Source organism: Octodon degus, unplaced genomic scaffold (assembly GCF_000260255.1).
Source record: "Octodon degus isolate 3935 unplaced genomic scaffold, OctDeg1.0 scaffold00026, whole genome shotgun sequence".
Classification (NCBI taxonomy): domain Eukaryota; kingdom Metazoa; phylum Chordata; class Mammalia; order Rodentia; family Octodontidae; genus Octodon; species Octodon degus.
This window is the reverse complement of record NW_004524602.1, coordinates 296,967-317,992: the sequence shown is the minus strand read 5'-3', so window position 1 is coordinate 317,992 and position 21,026 is coordinate 296,967. Positions and strand designations below refer to the sequence as shown.

The following is a 21,026-nucleotide window of genomic DNA, read 5'->3' as shown; positions in this document are numbered from 1 at the left end:
TTAATGAATAGAATGATTTGTTCTAATGGTGTTTGTAAATAGGATATCAAGTCCGCATCTTGTACAGCATTTAACCACTTAGAAGAATGTATGCAGTGTGTTAATTATTGAAACTATCTTACCGATTTGATTTGAAACTGTCTCACTGCTATTTGTTTATCAATAAAACTATGGCAAAAAAAACCCAAAAAATAACAAATAGAAGAAAAAAAAAGAAAAAAAAAAGAAGAAGAAACAAAGAAACAGGGTAACATACAACAATAGACATGTTACAGATTTCCAAAACAAGAACAGCAAATTAACAGTGGTTGTTATATTACCTATTTTTATTGTCATATCTGTTGCTCAGATCATCAGATACAGGTATGGTCATTTTGAACCATGATTTTAATGTATTAAATTACAAAAAATGAGGTAAAAGATAAAGTTAATAAATGAATACATACTATCAGTTGGTAATGGCCACTGATACTTTAATGTTTTTACTAGGGTTTAAAAAGAAATTCCAAAATCAAAAACAAAGTACCTGACTACGAGTGGTGATTTCATAAGAACTTGGCTTTGCTGCAGTAGGTGGCCAGGCCTTGCTTGGTCTACACAGATGAATTCTGGAAACTGAACACCTGGGACACACAGCAGTAATAGCCAACCTTTCCGCTTCACCCACCTACCTTTCAGTCCCATCTTGTTCTTATCCATGGACTCCTTGGCTTCTGGCGGGATCATCCACTTTCCTCCAGGTCCCTGAATGGCAGTGACATTCCGCTCCTCCCACTGAATAGGTGCCTAGAGGCCATGGGAGCACCATGAGTTGACAAGCCAATGAGACCTCAAGACTGCCAGGCAGGCCAGTGACAGACTCTGTCAACTCTCAAGTCCTGCTGTGCAGAGTTCCTCACACCACATCCTGCCAGTACCCTGCAGGCTCATCTGATATCAGGGACCCACAAGGGGCTCCCATTAGAGTATTGTAAGAAGCAGAGAGAAACACTTCAAGATTCTGTGCATGGGTGGATCTTGGAAACACTAAGCTGAGTACAAGAAGCCAATTACATAGGCCCATGTAAGAGTCTATCTGTACCCTAGAACAGGCAAATAAACATGGGTGATCGGAAGAAATGACAGATTTTTCAATTTAAAAAAATTACAGTAAAAGACACATTGCCAAGAATGATGGGTGTGTCTGAAGCAACGGGGAGCATTTTTTTTTTTTTTTTTTTGCGGAACCGGGGATTGAACTCAGGTCCTTGAGCTTGCCAGGCAAGTGCTTATTCCACTGAGCTATCTCCCCGGCCCCAACGGGGAGCATTTTGAAGGGGATTAATGGTAATGTATCTTTTACTATAACTAAGTTTCTTGGGTTTTGTTTTGTTCTTTCTTTTTGTCTGTTGTTTTTGAGACAGGGTTTCATTATGCAGTTCAAGCTGAACCTATATTTACTTTGTGGCTCAGGCTGGCCTCAAGCTCAGCAGTCTTGCCTCAGCCTCCAGACTGCTGGAATTACACGTGTGCACCACCACTCCCAGGCTATCATAAGTGCTTTAATGGAAATATTCACTGTATTTTTTTTATCATCTCTTGATCAACTGTTCACAGTGACTTTTGTTAAATAAAAACATTACAATGCCAAGTGTGGTGGTGTACACATGCCACAACATTCTCTAGGCTATGGCCGGAGGACATTGTGAGTTCGAGGCCCACCTAGGCTACATAGTGAGTTCAAGGCCAGCCTGGAAGACATGTGAGACTCTGTCTCAAACACAAAACAAAACACAAAAGATAGTCCAATGTGTCCTTTCTTTACCTTATTCACTGGATCTGGCACTGCATGACTCCTGGCTCTTCATCATCACATTTTTTTTTCTTGTCATACTAGGAGCTAAACCCAGGACCTCTGCACTGAGCTATATCCCTACTCAATTCATTTTTAAAATTTTGAGACAGCATCTCACTTCGTTGCATAGTCTAGGCTCAAACTTGTGATCCTCCTACCTCAGCCTCCTACACTGCTGGGATTATGTGTGTCACCAAGCCCAGACCACAACAACACATTTTTAAAAGGTTCTTTCGGGGCTGGAGAGATGGCTCAGTGGTCTAAAGCACCTACTTGGAACAAGCTTGGCAAAGCACAGGGACCGCGGTTTGATCCTCCACCACCACATGCCAGCCAGCCCCGCCCCCTGGTGGGCTGAGCTGGCCACACACACACACACACACACACACACTAAATGTTAAAAATAAATAAATAAATAAATAAATAAATAAATAAATGGTTCTTTCAAGGGGCCAAGGGTATATATAGATCAGTGGCAGAGCATGTGTTTGGCACATGTAAAACCCTGGGCCAATCCTCAGCACCGTTCAGCATCAAGAAAAAAAAGAAAGAAAAAAGAACTCCTTGAGGGGCTGGGGAGATAGCTCAGTAGAATAAGCACTTGCCTGGCAAGCACAAGGGCCTGAGTTCAATCCCCAGGTCCACCAAAAAAAAAAAAAAAAAAAAAAAAAAAAGAGAGAGAGAGAGAGAGAGAAAAGAATTCTTTTAAAATTTCCCATATGAATTTTTCAAACATCAGTTTTCTCCCTCCCTTAAAAAAAGACTTAAACCCAAAAAGAGTTCAAAGATCCACAAATCTTGCAGCACTACTTTGATTACTTTATATATCATGGTTTTTAAATTACCAACAATGCTAGTAACAAATTAACACTGAAATATACATGATTAAAGGGAAGATCTGTGGAGATTAATGATAGACCTTCCCAACTGTATAAAAACATGCATTTCATCATCACAGAAGACAACAGGCTAAGAAATACTTTGCTATGAATTTTTATTAAATGGACTCTTTAGAAAGTCCACTTACTGGGGCCTGGCCTTAGCTCAGTTGTTTAAGTGGCTGCTTCCACAAAGCTGTCAGCCTCAGGTTGCTGTAGTTCGATCCCCACAACACTCCAGCCAGCCAAACCACCCGAGGGCATTCGGAGAAAAAAAAAAAAAAAGTCCACTTACTTTAGCAGCATCAAAAATCTTCATAACTGCAGCTGAAATTTCGGGGCCAATTCCATCTCCTGGAATTAAAGTTACTGTCTGAGCCTGAATATAAGAAACCATTAAAGGAACAGAGTAAGAATCGATTTTTGGTATTTTCAAATTTTAATTTTCTTTTTTTTTTTTAAGAATCAATTTTTGGAGGTTTATAAAAGAATATAATTGACAGAGAAATCCACTTCACAAAGTGCCTCAGAAAGACCCTAAATGCTGCTAAGGAAATAAGGCAACCCTCCCTAGGACCATAAAGCAGAGGCAGAAATCAACAGATAAGAAGCTCCACGAATCTATTCTCCCTGAGCTCAGAGTTCTTAAAGAGATCTCAAATAATGCTCTTTAAATATAGCAAAAATAAAATACACTACACCAAGGAGATTTCCCAATGGATACTTCTTTATAGACAAGCTATGATGAGACCAATTGATCCAAGTCTATAAACCAAAGATAGCAAAATATTTCAAGTGTTCTTTGCACTAAATTCAGAGGGTTCTTTGAGAAGCAGGTTACCTGTCCTCAGGCCACGTCTTCAGGTATACAGAACTCTTTCAGACATCTTTTCAGAACATCAGAAGTCTGTTTGGAAACTCAGTCTCAAACTACACTCCCAGAAAAGCCCTCCACATTCCTAGTTCCTCTGTAAAACTGGTCTATAGTGTCAAATAAATAAGCTCAGCCAAGTAATTTGTAGCCAATAAGAGTAATATATGAAAAGACCCACGAAGTCTGTATAATATTAGAGAATGACAATGAGTGTGCTTATGATTACTTTGTTTCAACAGCTTCCTACAAAATGAAGGCAGCATCTCAAATGCAGAAATAAAAATATGAAAGAAAGAACGAGATGCAAATAACTTAAGCTAATATTCAGACCCTTTCTCTATATTGGAGAACGATACATTCTATCTGTTTTATTGCTGGGAACATGCACCTAACCTTTTTTAGTTCCAGTTGCCTGAGCTACCTGTTAAAAAGAAAATCATGAATTGCCTTTAAATAAACATTAAATAAATGTTCCCTGGTCCTTCACCTTCTACCTCCTGAGCAGGCAGACAGGCAAGTATACAAATATATTTTAAATGGGTAGCCTGAACATTAAGTAACAGCACAGACCAATGATCAGCTCTCCAAATATGTCTGAAATGCTGGCTCTTAGCTACCCTGGAGCCCTAAGTGCAAGTGCAAGGCTCATTTTGCATTTTCTGTATAAGCAGGGCCAAAAGGACCCTTTGATGTCTTCTTTCTGTCCTCCCAATTTATAAGAAACATCATCAGACCATGTGGAAGTCTACTTTTCTCCCACAGTACAGAAAGTAAATAGGAAATAAAATATACCATGGTCTTATAAATCCCTCATGCATAAAGTATTATATGGTAGTATAGGAATTAGGATAGCCAAATCAGATTCCGTAAAAAGAGAATAAAATGAAAAACGAACAGGAAATCACTGACCCACAGTCTTAGAATGTTCCAAAAATGTGGTATCAGCTTTCAGCGCAGAATTCTAATGCTGGGAATTCTAAAAGCAGTAGATTCAATGGACAATGGATGCTCCACTAAAGACTGTATAAGAAAGTATAAGTGTACAGGGCTTAGCAATGTTTGAGAAATTCCTAATTGGCAATCAATCTACTGTTTTTAGGGAAGCTCACAAAATGAAAATGCAAAGCAGGGTTTGAAGCTTCTCAACAATTTTCTCTCAACATGTACTAGCATGGAAAAAAGCCTCTTACCAAAATGCAATGGTGAAATAAAGTAACAGGCTCAAGGGTAATGTCTAGCTATTTTTAACAAGGCTCCTTCAAGGCAGTAATGCCACAGGCTCCCAGAGCCAGCTGTAATATAATTCTTTCACATGGACCAGTGACCTAATAGGTTTGTGTATATGTTTGCCAATAATTTTAGTGTACAGTAACTATGGCCAATTTCCCCCAGTTTTAAATAAATGGAGATTAAATGCCATATAATGTATTAGAGTATCTTTCTTGAGAAACTTCTGAAAGGAAAAACTAAAAAACATAATTATACTCACACCACCAGCAAAACCTCGGGTCACCTGTTTTGGGCTGTGAAATGCCCCCAGCAGCCGAGAGACCTACATGAACATGAACAGAGAGACGTCAGGCAGAGAATGAACCCAACAGCAACAGTGAAGACACACTCATTCTGATGGCTGACAATGCTATAAATTTTAGAAAAATTGAGGAATTTCCCTAATTATAATTTAGAACTCCCATGTGTTAGCTGAGTATGGTAGCTTGTGGAGATTTGAAAACCTAAATACACAACATTTTACATTTGAGCCAAAAATTTAAGCACTACATTTTTTTCAAAGTTGATTTTATAAGTGTAGCTTGTCAAAAATGTTTAAGATTAGAATGAAACTATATTCCTTTTTTAGCTCAAACATCAGATTTTACTCTTTTCAAATGGACATGTGTTCCCCCTTGTCTTCAACTTTGTTTTTGGAGTCTGAACCTTTACTCAAAAACTAGCCTTTGTCAAATGATGAGTAAACAACCAGGCACCAAGAAAGTATGAATGAATTTATTTTCTCATCCTGGGAATCTGCGATCATGTCCTGCCTAAAAAAGTCAGGGCCAGATTCAAATGGACACTGCCAAAACCACCCACCAAATCTTAATCCTAGTAGGACAAAATTTATCCACCACCAGGTAGAGTATTGGAAAAGAAGCCATTTAAAGTTACTTTGTGATAAGCACGTGACTCCTCCTGCCCCAATAAAGAGGGACAAGGCATTCAAATAAAACAGGTTCATTGGGTGGGGGAGATGGCTCAGTACAATAAATGTTTCTCTGGCAAGCACAAGGGCCTGAGTTCAATCCCAGGTTCAGGGGTGGGGAAGAACAGGTTCACATCCTTGTGGCAAAAGACCTGACCAAATTAAGATGTGAACCTGAGTGTGGCCAGGTGTGGTGGTACATGCCGGTAATTCCAGCAGAGGCAGGAGGATTGCACAACATGCCTGAGGCTAGGCAACACTACATTGAGACTTGTCTCAAAAAACCCTAACATAAGAATATTTTTTTTTTTATAGCACAGGCTGTTTTCATCTCATACCTATGCATGTATATATCTCTTCATATTTTATTTTATTTTTTATTTTTTGGCAGAACCGGGGATAGAACTCAGGTCCCTGCACTTGCCAGGGAAGTGCTTATTCCACTGAGCCATCTCCCCGGCCCTGCATGTATATATCACATTATTTTATTTCAACAAAATCTGGAAAGCAGAGTGAGGTGGTGCATGACTGTAATCCCAGGATTATGGGCGGATAAGGTAGGAGGATCACAAATTTGAGAGCAGCCTGTACAAATTAGTGAAATTCTTTCTCAAAATAAAAAATAAATGAATATGGGGCCAGGAAGATAGCTCAGTAGAATAAGCGCTTGTCTGGCAAGCGAAAGGGCCTGAGTTCAATCCCCGGTTCTGCCACAAATACATAAATAAATAAATAAATAAATAAATAAATAAATAAATAAATAACAGGGCTGGGGAAGTAGCTCAGTGCAAAGGCTCTGGGTTCAATTCCTCGTATCAGGGTAAAGGGTTGAGAGGAACAGGACCTGGGTAGACAAAGTATTTAGATAAGAATAACAACTACTCACAGAGCCTAGACTTCCACCCTGAACTTCTGACCAGGCTACTGGGCCATCTTAACCCCTAGCTCCTGGTTCCCTTCTCTTCATACTCCAAGTTCAACATTCAAAATGGCCTGGGACAATGGAAGGCAGGACTTACACAGTGAGCGCTGGATACTGGTGAATTGGCTGGTTATGGTATTTAAGAGCCAGGCAAATCTTTAGAAACTCCCTGTGGGAAAAGCTTTTTGAAGCTGCAGATGTTTTTGCAAACAAAACCATAAATGGCAACCCAATAGAGGAACTGCTCCCCCAAAACCAGCATCCAGGACAGTCTTCTACACTTGGATTGGCCTCCAGAGGATTTTAAGAGGCACTGACCCCAACAGGGAGAAACTGGCCCAGAGGTGAAAGCTGGTGCCAAGCAGTCCATGTCCAAGGAAGACAACATCCATTTCCTTCCTTCCTTCCTACTTTCTTTCTTTCTTTTCTTTCTTTCTTTCTTTCTTTTTCTTTCTTCATGTGATTGAACTCAGGACTTTCACACTGAACTGCACCCCTAGCCCTTTTTTTTATTTTGATGGTGTCTCACTAACAGGACACTACTAACAGGATGGGTTCAAACTTGTAATCCTCCTGCCTCAGCATCCAGTTTCCAGGCCTAAGAATCTCATCTTCTGATTCTGAACTCCAACACCTTCCCAACTCTTTGGTGTTTCCTCTTGCAGTCCACAGTACAGGCACAACAAATTTACCAGCAAACTTATTATCACTAATGTTACTTTAGTCCCCAAGATGAATTACCTATAGGTGTTAAGTGTAAACCCTGGGATTAAGGAATGATTTGTTTTACCAGTAATCCAGAAGTTATATCACCTTGAGAGGCAAAGCAGATCTAACAGTTAGCATCTCAAGCAAATTTGGGTCCGAAAAGACTGATACAGTCAAACCCAATTCCTGAGCCCTACATGCAGCAACCTCTGTCCACTTGATGACTGCCCCCTAAGACTAATCTATTGATGGCCAATAAAGCTTATGATTTTTGTGTTCCTTCTGACTATTCTAGAAGCTTTTACATACACTGTCCTATTTAAACTTCAAATAACTGTGACACAAGAACAGGTATTTTTCTGATGGGCTTAAAAAGGCTGAGAGATGTTCATTTTGCTCAGGGTTACTCAGTCAATCAATGGTTTTGTCACTCCTAAATTCCGTGTAGAGATCTTATCAGTAAATCTCTTATCAATGCACCTCTTTAAACTGTAAATCTTACCGAGATTGGGGGGGGGTTTACCACCCGTTAACAGCGGCAGGGACCTACAAGCTGGTGTCCCTGTGCAGAGCCTGTAATTTGTTATGTGACCTTCATACTGAGACCCAGGATGTCTGGGTTTCGCCCCTGCTCTGACCTCGTGTGACCTTGGGTGAGTCCGTCTGTAGGCACAGGTTAACTCCCTGAGACCAGGGCGTGTCCAAGAGAATCTGGGTAATCTCAAATCCTTTCGATATGCAGCCAGCTGTCAAGGACACCTGCGTGATCACTGCAGGGCACCACCAGGGGCCAGGGTAGGTGCTGGGCCCCTCTCGCGAGTACGGGGTGACCCCGAAGTGCACGGTGTCCATGTCCTTAGAAGGGGAAGCAGGTGCAAACACTCAGGGGCCCCACGAGGAAAGAGCTCACGAGGGCAAACCGCCTGGCTCAGACCGAGAGCTGCCGGGGGCCCGAGCGGACCGGAAAAGAGGCGGCCAGGTGGGTCGTCTGCCGACATCAGGCTCAGTGAGTCCTCACTCGACCCTGTGCCCAGCGGCCCCGCCTCGACCTTGACGCCCTCCTGCCTCGGCCGCGTGGGCCAGTGAGAGATTCCGTACTGGGCGCTCTGCCTCGGCCCGGGACGCCGGGACGCCATCCACACTGCGACCGCGCTGCCGCCGCCCTGCCGGCTGCTTCCGCCCAGTCAGCACGCGCTGATCGCCGCCTGGCCAGCTCCCACCCGCCCGTGCTCACCTTGGAGATCCACGCGGGCCCCGCCATCGCATCCGCGGTCTCGCCAGGCGACAGCGGCGACAGCACAGCGCGTGCGCGCAGTGGTCCACAGAGCCCGCCCCCTTACCGTGACCACGCCCTCACAGGACACGCCCCTGTCTTTCCGAATTCAATGCCTCCCCCACTTTGAGAGCCCGCTGGCCAATCTCCGACTTTCCTTCACAGGACACGCCCAACCGGCAGCTAGTCTGCGACCCGGAAGCGGCCTGAAGAGAGACTCCGCCCTCTTTGCTCCTCATTGGTTAATCCACGCTTGCTGGGTGCCAATCAAATTTCTAGATTTAGAGACACACTTCCTCTTCCAGAGTTTACTATCCATGGGGAGCGAGGCAGACCCTTTACTCCAGAAGTTCTTGAGCGTGACTTGTATATCGTAACATTTACACACAGTAAGTGTACGGCTTGGTGCTTTTTATAAGTGCAAACAGTTGTGCAACCCTCACAGGATCTAGCTTTTTTAACCCCTGGTAATTGAACCCAAGGCCTTCACCCTCAGCTACACCTCCAGCCCATTTTTAATTCGTTTACTGTGATTCACGGTTTCTCTGAGTTGCCCAGACTGAGTTCCAGATTGTCTTGCTTTGCCTCAGCTTTGCAGAGCAATGCGATCACAGGTGAGCGCCACCAGGCTTAGCTGGTCTAGTTCTTTAGGTGGTCCTGGGGATTGAAGGTAGACCCTTCACAGAGAGCTACATCCCCAGCACCTTCATTTTTTTTTATTTTGAGGTGGGGTCTGCTAACTCTTTAGATTGTTAGTTTAGGGAGGTTGTCCAGGCTGGGCTTGAACTTAAATCCATCTGCCTCAATTTCCCAGCATGCTGGGGTTACAAACATGGCACCCCCGTGCCCAGCTAAGATCTACTGTTAGACACTGGAAATGTCCCTTGTGCCCATTTTCATTTCCCCATGCTGGCCTCAGTCTCTGTGATGATCTGTCTTTGCATCTTTACAGCTTGCACGTGCCAACTAGATGGCAGGAGATGGAATGCCAGAATGCTGGAATTTAAAAATCCAGTGGGAATGACAGAAACTCTGTAATTATACAAACTATGAAAAGTGTCAAATTAGGATCTTGGCAAGGCAGAATCAGGTGACCCAATTCAAACCTAACATGGGGGCAGGGAAGGCTTCTTGGAGGAAATAGCACCCACATTCACCTCCCCCTTGTCCTTATAGCAGGGTACCTCGCAAGGAGCTGGGGAAGCGGAGTGATTAGCCCAGATGTCCTCCTACCCAACCCTGGGAAGAGTTCTGCCCGGAGAGGAGCTAGCTGCCTGCCAGAAAGGTGATGAGTTCCTTGAATGATACAGTGGTTCTCCTGCGATAATTGTCAGAAGGCGTCTTCCCCAAAACCTCCCTGCTGCAGGCCCTGGCAGTTCCACCCTGAAGTGCTCTACTACAGTCCCCTTCTCCATCCCCACAGCTCTTGTCCAGGCCTGACCATCTTGCACCCAGTTTTTCCAGCAGCCTCCTTCTCGATGACCCTTTCTGCCCTTTCTCCTCCTGCCTTCTGGCACAGCTGTGTCCAGGACTCACACTGCCTTTGAAAGTCCTGGCTCCTTGCTTTCTCATGTTACCACTGTGTTTTTCCCGCCAATTTCCCATCACTCTGTCCAGCCCCAAACACGGGTAGCACCAGCCAAGTAGGCCTGCTGGCCAGCTCCCAAATGGTTGCCATGTTTCACTTTGAGTGCCTACATGCCCTTCAGCCCTATTCCCACCTGCTCAGATTGTAGTTGCTTGTCAAGACACAACTCATGTGTTGATTCCTTTGGGAAGTCCCCAAGATGTGTCTACATGGCCCCTGTTTTGATTCAAAGCCCCTGGCACTTGTGTCCTGTCTTCCCTGAGAACTATATAATATTCTTTCCTGATGTGTACAATAATGCTGTATACCATAAAGCCTCTGGTGGAAACTGAGTACAGCCAGTAAACTGAAACAGGTGGGCACCCACATGGGGAAGCCTCCTAGGTAGAGGCAGTTCTCCCAGATGTTAAGCCTCCTAGGAACTTCAGTCAACAGCAGCTTTCCAGGCAGAGTCCCTGTCTAGTGCACTCTATGTGTAAAGGTATGAGATGGCCCAGCCCTACCCTCCATGTCTAGACTCAGAAAGGTGGACAAGTGGTGGGAAGGAGAGATCAAAGATTCTGTCATGGATCTGGCATTTGATAGTCCTAAAGGTAGAATGTCAGCACCTGGAGACGGGCCATGAGAACAGGCCAATATAGCAAAGCTGGAGAGGCAAAGACGTGTGAGTTCTCAGAGCCCCAGATTCTCAGGGCTAGAAGGAAACTCAGAGGTTCTCCATGCCAGACCCCACAAGATGCTCTGTGCCCCTGAGGCAGCTGGAAGGACGAGCAGGCCCCAGAAGCCTCATCCCTGTTCGTCACTAGTGTTCATTTTCTCAGTTCTCCAAGATGCCCACCACTTTCCCCTAGAAGAGTAGCCTGTCCTTGTCCCTTGTTCTGTGTAGTCGCCCCACCCCCAACAAGGTGTGTTTGGACTGGATGGTGATGAAACTTGACCACTCAGGAGGATCTAGAAGGCGGGTCCTTTTCTGTAACCACCATTAACCCCTCCACTGGAAGAAAAATGCAAAATCAATGTAGGAACTTTTAAATGAATAAGCCATCAAAATTGAATAACAGTGACCACTTATCAATGCTTTTTTTTTTTTAAAGCGATATAAAGTCATTTTAATGGAATTTTCCTGGTTTATTTAAATTATTTTTATTAAAAATATGATTGATGAGGGCAGGCCAGATAGCTCAGCAGATTAAAGCACCTGCTTAGCCAAAGCACAGTGGCCAGGGTTTGATCCCTGGTGTGTTGTGTGGGGCCCTGCCCCCGGGCACACACTGAGATGGCGATTGAGATGGGGTGTGGTGGTGCGCACCTGTAATCCCAGCCCTTAGGAGGCTGAAAACAGGAGGATCACTGCCAGTGTGATCTGTGTAGTGAGACCGTGTAGACTCTGTATTAAATACAATTATATATATATATATATATATATATATATATATTTATATTTGATATCCAGGCATGGTAGTACATGCCTGTAATCCCAACACTTGAAAGACTGAGGTAGGACTAGGACTGCTAAAATTTTGAGTGTACCCTGGGCTACAAAATGAGTTCAAGGCCAGCCTAAACTACATAGAGAGACCCTTTCTCACAAAGATAGATAGATAGATAGATAGATAGATAGATAGATAGATAGATAGATGATAGATAAGCATGGTTGGTTGAGTGGATGGATAGATGGATGGTTGAATGAATGGAAGGATGGATGAAGATGATATGCAGGGGCCGGGGAGGTGGCTCAGTGGAATAAGCGCTTTCCTGGCAAGCGCAAGGGCCTGAGTTCAATCCCCGGTTCTGAAAAAAAAAAAAAAAAAAAAGATGATATGCAGTTTATTGAATGGATGGATGGGTGCATGGGTGGTTGGATAGAAGACAGAGAAAGAGAGAGATAGGAGGCAAAGGACTCAGCCAGTTCATAGCCAGAGTCACACAAAGAAAATTTAAAACATAGTCAACCTTAACTATAATCAAATGTGTGCAAATTTTTTAAAACTAGACAAACCTTTCACCCTCTTTGTTAGAGATCAGTTAAAACTCTAATGTTCTGCACTGTCCAATCTGTGATGAAACTCCTACACTCTTTTTTGGCCACCCTTTAAGGATTGCTATGCTCATTTTGGAAAACAGTTTAGCAATGTGTCTCAAGAGCCTAGAAGTGTTCTTACTCTTTCCCCCAGTAAATCCATTTCTGAGAATTAAATCACTTGAAAAACCACAGAAAGAAAAAACCATCAGCACAAAGATATTCATTATGGGATTATCTATAATTTTGAAAATTAAATAAAGAGACTTAATGATTAAAAAAGGAAGTAGTTATGTAATTTAGGTTAAATAAATTGAATGGACTCTGCAGCCCTCAAAAGTGATCATTACAAAGACTCCTTAGCATCTTGGTAAATGTTTATGATTTCCTGTTTTAAAAAATTGAAGCGTAAAATGTCTGTACTTGGTTACACCTTTCCACCTGTGAGCAACACCCCTCTTGCAATTTTTTCCCTCTTGATAAAATCCTATGCCAGTCTCCTAGCTGCTCAGCTGGGAGTCTGAAGGTCAGCTCTATTTTTAAAATGGAACCAGAACTGGATACTTTTCCCTGCCTCCACTGCTGCTACTACAGTCTGGTCCGAGTCAGTCATCTATTGCCTGAACCAACTCAGTAGCTGTTATGGTTTAGATCTCTGATATACCCCAAAGCCCATGTATCCAGAGGCAGTGCTTTTGGAGATATCTGGATCATGGTGCTCTATTCATCAATGGATTCATCTATTGATGAATTCATAGCTGAATGTGCTGTTAGGACATGGAGACTGGTTGGAAGAAGCAGTCACTGGGGTGTGACCTGGAAGGGTAGATTCTTTTTTTTAATTAATTAATTTTTTTTTATACATTTTAGGTATACATAATGATCACATTTATCAGAGGGGATTTATGCCTGTATATGAGATATCTTGATTCTTTTCTTCCCTCATTCCCCTACCTGCCCTGGAAGGGTATATTGTTGTCCTTGGTTCCACCTTTTTCTCCCTCCTTGCTGGATGCAGTGAGATGAGAAGCTCCCCACCCCCACCTCACCATGATGGAGCATGTTTATACCTTGGAGCCAGCAAGCCATGGACTGAATCCCTTGAACTGTGAGCCAGATGTACTTTTCCCTTAAACTGCAGACATTGTGTGTTGTGTCTTGGTGATGGGAAAACTGGTCCCCCGTATTCTAACCTTGTCCCCTTCAAGTCCTTTTCCTGCAAAAGAGACCCTGTTAAGACATAAATGAGGGGCCGGGGAGATGGCTCAGTGGAATAAGTGCTTCCCTGGAAAGCGCAAGGGCCTGAGTTCAATCCCCGGTACTGAAAAAAAAAAAAAAAAAAAAAAGACATAAATGAGCTAAGTGTGTTAGTTGACACTTGTCAGCCCAACTACTAGGGAGGCTGAGGCAGGAGAATCACTAAGCTCAAGGTCAGCCTGGGCCACTTAGAAAGATGGTGTCTCATGGAGAGGAGGCTGGGGATGTGGTTCAGTGGTAGAACACTTACCTCGGATCTGCAAGGCCCTGGATTCAATCTGTAGTACTACACATAAGACGGATGTTGGGAAGGAGGGAGGGACAAAGGGACCCCTTGCTCAAAACTGCCAGTGAGATCTCAACTTTCTTCAAGCAGAAGCCAATCCCAGACCACATGACTGCTACCCAGATCTCATGGCCCCAAATGACTTGGTCCTTATGCCCACTTTCTGCCTCAGCTCCCATTGCTGTTCTGGCCTTCATGCTGTGCTCTAATCATGCCATGATTCCTCCTACCTCAGGGCCTATGCACTGCTCTCCCCAGTGCCCGGAAAGCATTGCGTGTGGCCTGCTGCCCCAACCTTCCCACCCCTCCTCTCCAGCAACCACCAGGCAGAACTCTATCTTGTGATTCTGCTGCCTCAGTCTCTCAGAGCACTGGGATTACAAGTGTGCACTAGCATGCCCAGCTCACCAATCTATTTTTTGCCTCTTTGGACTTTCCTACTCTGGGTATCTCATATAAAGGGCAGCATGTATGTGTGATTTTTTTGGTGACATTCTTTCATTTACCATTTCTCAATACCTATGCATGATGTGGCATGTGCCAATGCTTAACTCCTCATTTGCTCAAGTTATAGTCCATCCATACGATGCACCATATTTTATTCATCTGTATACTAGCTGAAGGGCATCAGAGTTGTTTCTACATTTTTAATTTATTGAACCCAGAGCCTTCTGTATGCTAGGCAAACATTGTATCACCCAGCTGCTCCCGAAACTATTTCCACATTTTGACTACTATGACTAACACTCTGAGGTAAATATGCTTTCATTCTGAGTTCCTTGAAGTGAATGCTGCTTAGACAATAAAAGCTGTCTTCCAAAAAAAATCCTTGTACCTGACCTGGCAGCATACATGTTACCTGAAGCATATCCACACCCACACTCATGCAGTTACAGTTTGGAACTAAACCCTTTCCCAGAGGAATGAAAAGATGCGTGAGATATATATGTCTTCAATGTAGCCACTTCTTTTGTCACAACTTCCTGTGAGCACACCGGAGACTGCCATTGGAGCTTGGTGAATGGGAAGAAACTGGGCCCTGAGGAGATTTGGTCCCAGTAGTGCAATGGTTTCAGATCAAAGAAACTTGCCTTCATCTTGGTGTTTCCATAGGCGGTATATTTCCTCAGCTTTCTTGTGTTCAGGACAATGCCAGACACCCACAATTTAAAGGAGGAAGGGAGGGTTATTATAGGGTGTGGTTTCTTTTTTTTTTTTTTTTAGGTTGTGGTTTCAGAGTATTTTATCCATGGTTGGCTAGCTCCAAGTTAGAAACATCATAAGGCAAGGGGTGTGGCTGAGCAAAGCTGCTCCACTCTTGTGGCCAGGGAGCAGAAGGGGAGCGGCTGAGAGAGAGGGGCAAGGAACCAGGTAGAGACCTGTGGTAGTTGATACATTGTGTCAACTTGATTTTTTATTTTTTGGCGAACCCTGGGATTGAACTCAGGCTATTGTGCTTGCCAGGGAAGTGCTCATTCCACTGAGCCATCTCCTGGGCCCCATTGTGTCAACTTGAGATTTCCGAAGCTTGGCTGGATCTGCTTGGCAATTCCAAGCCCTAGGGCATGGCCCCCCAGGGCATGGAGGGCCCGCCCTTGAGGAAGGCTTCTGCCTCTCCCCCCCAATCCCCCTCCCCCACACTTTCTTGGAGAAGTTCTGAGCTTCACAGTGCCACTTCTGTGGAGGAGCTTGAACACACAGCCACGCCACTCCAGAGAAGCTCCAATCTTCGCCACTTTCTTGGAGGAGCTTGGGTCTTCATAGGCAGTGGGGAGTAAAAAGTAATCGAGATAGGTGGGCCAAATAGCTCAGTGGATTAAAGGCTGGGGTTTGACCACTGGCATGCCATGCTGGCCCCACCCTGGAGGAAGCTGAGACTGTGATTGAGACTGAGTGTGGTGACACATGCCTATAATCCCAGATCTTGGGAGGCTGAACACAGGCTTGATCACTAGGAGTTCAATCTACGTAGTGAGACCCTGTAGACCCTGTGCTAAAATACAAAAAAAAAAAAAAAAAAGTAACTGAGATAATACCCAAATTCATAGCTCCACGACCTATCACCCTCAGAAGTATGATCCACCATTCCCTTGGATGGCTCCCAAGGCAATAAAGTTGACATAATAAAGCTCACTTATCACATCCCACTGATGGTACGCATTGAAATTTCATTAATCAGATCAGTTAGTCCACTGCCCTTAATCTCAGTTTTAGGACACAGGCAAAATGTAGATAGTACCTTTCTCAGAGTGTAACACACATGGCCTGGAGTCCACTGCAAATGGAGTACTTTCCAACTAAAATTTCCTAAGCCTGGTCCTTACCACTAGTATTTTTATCAGCATTCTGGTCTTCTGTGCTTTGATCAGAATCTCCCACCAAACTTGGCCTACAGCATTCTAGGGCTTTACTAACCAGCATCTCCAAACCTTTCCAAACTCTTCCAGCAAACCACTTCCAAAGGCTTCTAAACTACTTGCCTAGGTAGTCACAGAAATGTTCCCATATCTCTGGTATGAAAATGTTAGTCATTCTTCTCATTACCAAGACAGATTACTTGACATTCACAACTTAAAGGAGGAGAGGTTTATTGTGGTTTATATGCTCAGTCCATAGTCCTCTGACTCCAAGACAGAAATGACAAGGGTCTGGGCGGAGGAAAGTTACTCAAGTCTTGGAAGCCAGGAAGCCAAGAAAAGAGAGGAGCCAGGAACAAGAATACATCCTTCCAGGTCAGGCCTCTGCTGAGCTGCTTCTAAACTGGCCTCACCTCTAACAGCATGATCCACTACTAAACTCATTAGTGGATGACTTCACTGATAAGTATGATATTCCCATGATCTATCACCTTCCCAAAGCTCCATCTCTGAATATAGGAGTCGCTTGGGGGACATTCCAGATGTAAATAATATCATAACCATGATTTCTAAATCACTGCAGTTGCTCAATTTTGAAGAAAAAAAAAAAAAAAGCTTCTATGACATTGACTTCAACCAGCTGTCACATCTTCTCCAGTGTTGCACATGTTCTGACTGACCCTCATTGGGGAAAGCTACCTGGGCACCATGGCAGAAGGCTATAGATGTTACAAGTGGCAAGGCATTCAGAAAGGAAGTAAATGCATTTGAAGACAAGGGAGGAATTCTGAGCACCAAAGAGTCACCTTGTTTGTCAGTCCTTCCAAATGAGTAGAGCCGCAGAGGCTAAGAGGGTTCTTATGCAGATGCCCTTCCAGGAGGTAGAGCTGTTAGATGCAACGTGACGTTGGCTTTTTTTATTGAACCAAACAATCTTTAGCAGTGGTCCCCCCTCCCCCGCCCCAGGCATCATTCTGCTTTCCTTTCTCTCACTCCAGCCACCTTTGAGTCTACCCCTAATTCTACCTTACACTGATTGCTAGACGCAGCACCACAGGCCCTTACTATTACCAGCTGACCTAAAGCAAGATGGGGAATTGTAACTGGCATAGAAATATAGAACTTTAAAAGGTAGGATTTTTTTCCCTTTATTTTTTTTTCAATCTGATTTGTTTCAATTAAGTATTATGGTCACATACAAATTTGTGCTCATGTTGTACCTTCCTCACTTTAGTCCTTCTAATGAGCTGACAGGAAGCACCACTATCAATCATACATACAACAGTAGTTTTAGTCTTGTGTTTTTGAATAGCTGTTTAAATACTACCATGAACAGTAACTCAGTCTGACCTAAAATCAAAAGTCGAACTTGCTGTTATGTCATGCTAACTCATAAAAGGATCTGAATTTACAGATCAACTATAAAATGTGAGAAATATTAAATATTCTTTATTTGGTATTATACATATACCACACTAAAATGTCTTTCAATAAGTAAAAGGCAACACTTTTTAGATATAGGGAATTCTAATTAAACTGGCATAGTCAAGACCAAGAATATAGACATAGCTTTCTTGTCTTCACTCCCTTTAACAGGCTAATTAACATAAACTGAAACAGGGGAGTCCTGCTTGGTTTTGAGACAATGAAAGATTCTCTCAGTATTTAAACATATTCACATAACCAGTTATATAAATCTAACTATTAAACCAACCTTCATTTGTTTTGAGATGACATTCTCAATCTTTGTGAAAAGTTGAACATTACTGGGGCTGGTGGGATGGCTCGGTGGTCTAAAGCACCTACTTAGAACAAGCTTAGCAAAGCACAGGGACCGCGGTTCAATCCCCCAGCACCACATGCCAGCCAGCCCGCCCCCTGGTGGGCTGAGCTGGCCACACACACACACACACACACACACAAAAAAAATAATTAAAAAAAAAAAAAGTTGAACACAACTAATCAAGTCCAACCATGTATTTAGAAGGGAAAACAATGATAGTATTTACTAAACTGGAATTACTGTCAAACCTTGAACTAAAAAATGATGTACATTTAACTACAAGCCAATTTTATTTAAATCAGGACTGTCCAACAAAAATATTCTGTCAGCCACTCATGATCTGAATTCTGGTGTATGAGATTAAATTATGGTACACATACAAAAGCCATGAGACATTTCTGTTCTGTAATAAATAAGGCAGTGACTATTACTAATTAGTAGCTTTTTTGAGGTAACCTATTAGGTCTCCCCTTTCTCCCTTCTTCTTGATGCCAGCAAAGATCATTTTTGTTCCTGGGATGTACTTCTTAGGATTCTCCAAATACTCCATCAATGTATCCTCTACCTTTGTTCTTGTTCTTGTTGGCATCTGTGTAAGAGAATCCAGCAGCCTGACCTGTCTTCCCCGCAAAGAGACCATGGAGATTTGGCCCAGTCTTGTGCTTGCCTCTCTTCTCAACAGTGTGGCACTGGGCACACTTCTGTACAAAAGTTTTCTTGCCTTTCTCAACATCACCCATTTTTAAACCTGCTGCAGCTTCCACGCTGAGTGGTCACCGGTCTTCCCTCATTGCCACAAGGAAAGTTCTAGTGCAGAAGCCTGATGTCCCGCTCTCTCGATTTTTTCCCTTTAGAGACAAATGCCTTCTCTATGCCTCCTCAGGCCTAGGGCATAAACTGCCATCCTCACTTTTCCTCAGCCCATATGCATGGATAAAATGTACAGCTGCCACCACCAGGAGGTCAAAGTCCAGTTTCATTACCAAGGCAGAGAGAGAGATGGGCCCAGGAAGGGGTGCATCAGGCCTGGATGTGTCTACTGTCTCACTGTATTCCCTGCCTCCACTTGCTATGAAAGATCCTAACACACTTCATAGCTGTACACAGTGATATGGCCATTCAGGCAATGAGGCCCCCCAACTTCTTGGAGCTAGCTTTGAATATGTCCTATTTTTCTCAAGTAAGTGGCCTCACTTGAGTTGGTCAGTGATGAGCAAAGAAACCACAGTATATGAACTAAGTGGCCAGAACAATGGGGTTGGACCACAGTGATCGTGATGGAATGTTAAGACATGATTAGCACAAAGTACAAAGCATGAGGAAAAGGCGATCATGTGTGATGCTGTGGGCCTATAATCCAAGGACTCAGGGGGCTGAGACAGGAGGATCACTGAGAGTTCTGTTTTTGATTTTGAGACAGTCTCACTAAGCTGCCCATACTGGACTTGAATGTCTGATCCTCCCACCTCAGCTTCCCAGAGTGCCAGGATTACAGGCAGTATTCTTTTAAATAATAATGATTACACTTTATTAAAACCCTACAAGCCAGGACTATAGCTCCAACGTACAGCACCTGCCTAGCAAGTACAAAGTCCTAAGCTTGATTCCTGGTACAACACACACACACACACACACACACACACACACACACACACATGACCTGCTGTAGACCCTGGGGATAGAGCCAAGAAAATATCTCAGATACTCCGTATTATGGTGCTTCAAAGGAAATAATGTTCCCCCAAAAGAGACAGTCCCAGGCTATGTATTAATTTAACCACCAGATACTGTACATGAAGAACCTATTAGGTCCATAATGCTGAGGTGAAAAAAATTAACACAAACTGTTCAGTGCTAGGGTTAGACCAAGTTGAACAAGGGCCTACAGGGGGGTGGGTGACTGAGGCAGATACAGCAACTGCTCACAGGACACAAACAGCAGCTGTCAGAGGAGAAGCCAAATGACAACACTCTGTAGACAAAGGGAAGACTTCAAGGAGAAAAGAGGCTCTGTCTAAGTCACTAAAGTGCCAAAACTGGTCTTGAATTCATCCCCCTCTTTCAGCCTCCTAGAGTGCTCAGATTTCAGGCATGCACCACACTGGCTTCCTTCTTTTTCTTCAAAACAGAGGTGATGAAATTCTCATGTGGAAGCCGCCCTCCCTAAACCAGGAGTAAAGAATCATTATCAAAGGCACGTTGAGACTGAGATTATTATGTACAGATCTAATTAAAATAACTCGTATATTCTTTTAGCTTCCCCATATCTTCCTGTGACTTTCTCACAATGGCTTCAGCTTTGCAAATTCTCAGTATTTTGTTTCCTTAGGCAGCCTGTGTCCCGTAAACCTTACATTCAATACATCTATATGATTTTCTGCTGCAAACCTGTCCTAATCCAGTTATTTCTCAAGCCCAACCCACCATCCTACCAGAGTAAAGTTTTCTCTCTTTAAATGGCATGTGTTTAAAACCCAAGAAAACGTCCTGGACTTTGCCACGCTTCCAAGGACACCCTGAGCGCTTTCCATCTCAAACCCAGCTAACCCGGTGTTCCTCCCTAAGGGACAAGCGAGACGGCCCGCGGGATCAGGGCCAGGTGAGGACAGCCCGGGGGACAGCGACCCGGCAAGAGTGCGCCAAGGTCGCGTGATGGGGGGGTACTGCCCGCGGTATTCCCGACACAGCCCCGGCACCTTGCCTCCTATACCCTGAGGGAACTGCCACGCTGGGCACTGGTTCCCTCACCACCGGAAGTCAAGGGTGCTCCGGGTAGTGCAAGGTAGGTGGTGCCTGCTGCCCTCCAGTCCACGCCCCTCTCAGGTTAGGCCCCGCCCCTTAGGCTAGGTCTTGCTCTTCCCTCTCCGGCCCCACCCTACCTTTCTCAAAGCCCCGCCCATCCTTCCCTGGCTGCGCCCTTGGTCCCTCCCACCCGGCCCGGCCACCCGCCTCTCCCCTCAAACTAGGCCCCGCCCCTCTTTTGGGCCTTTCCCCAGCCACGCCCCGGCCACGCCCCCAGCTCCGGCCACACCCCGCGCGCGCCCCC

The 21,026-nt window shown here is 44.1% G+C and overlaps 1 protein-coding gene across 2 annotated transcripts in view; it reads right to left on the bottom strand.

Annotated features, from left to right (window-relative positions):
• Idh3a (isocitrate dehydrogenase 3 (NAD(+)) alpha) overlaps nucleotides 1–8,756 on the bottom strand; it is a 17,376-nt gene extending 8,620 nt beyond the window's left edge. Inside the window, exons 1-4 of one of the 2 annotated variants that reach the window (XM_004628695.2) lie at nucleotides 8,651–8,756; nucleotides 5,076–5,138; nucleotides 3,008–3,091; nucleotides 672–786 (exon numbers count right to left, since the gene is read on the bottom strand). In XM_004628695.2, the coding sequence (XP_004628752.1) occupies nucleotides 672–786; nucleotides 3,008–3,091; nucleotides 5,076–5,138; nucleotides 8,651–8,677 (289 nt within the window). In that variant the 5' untranslated portion in view covers nucleotides 8,678–8,756. The remainder of the gene's footprint in view (nucleotides 1–671; nucleotides 787–3,007; nucleotides 3,092–5,075; nucleotides 5,139–8,650) is intronic. The other variant, XM_023712500.1, reaches the window with a different exon arrangement.
• Between the last annotated feature and the right edge of the window lie 12,270 nt (nucleotides 8,757–21,026).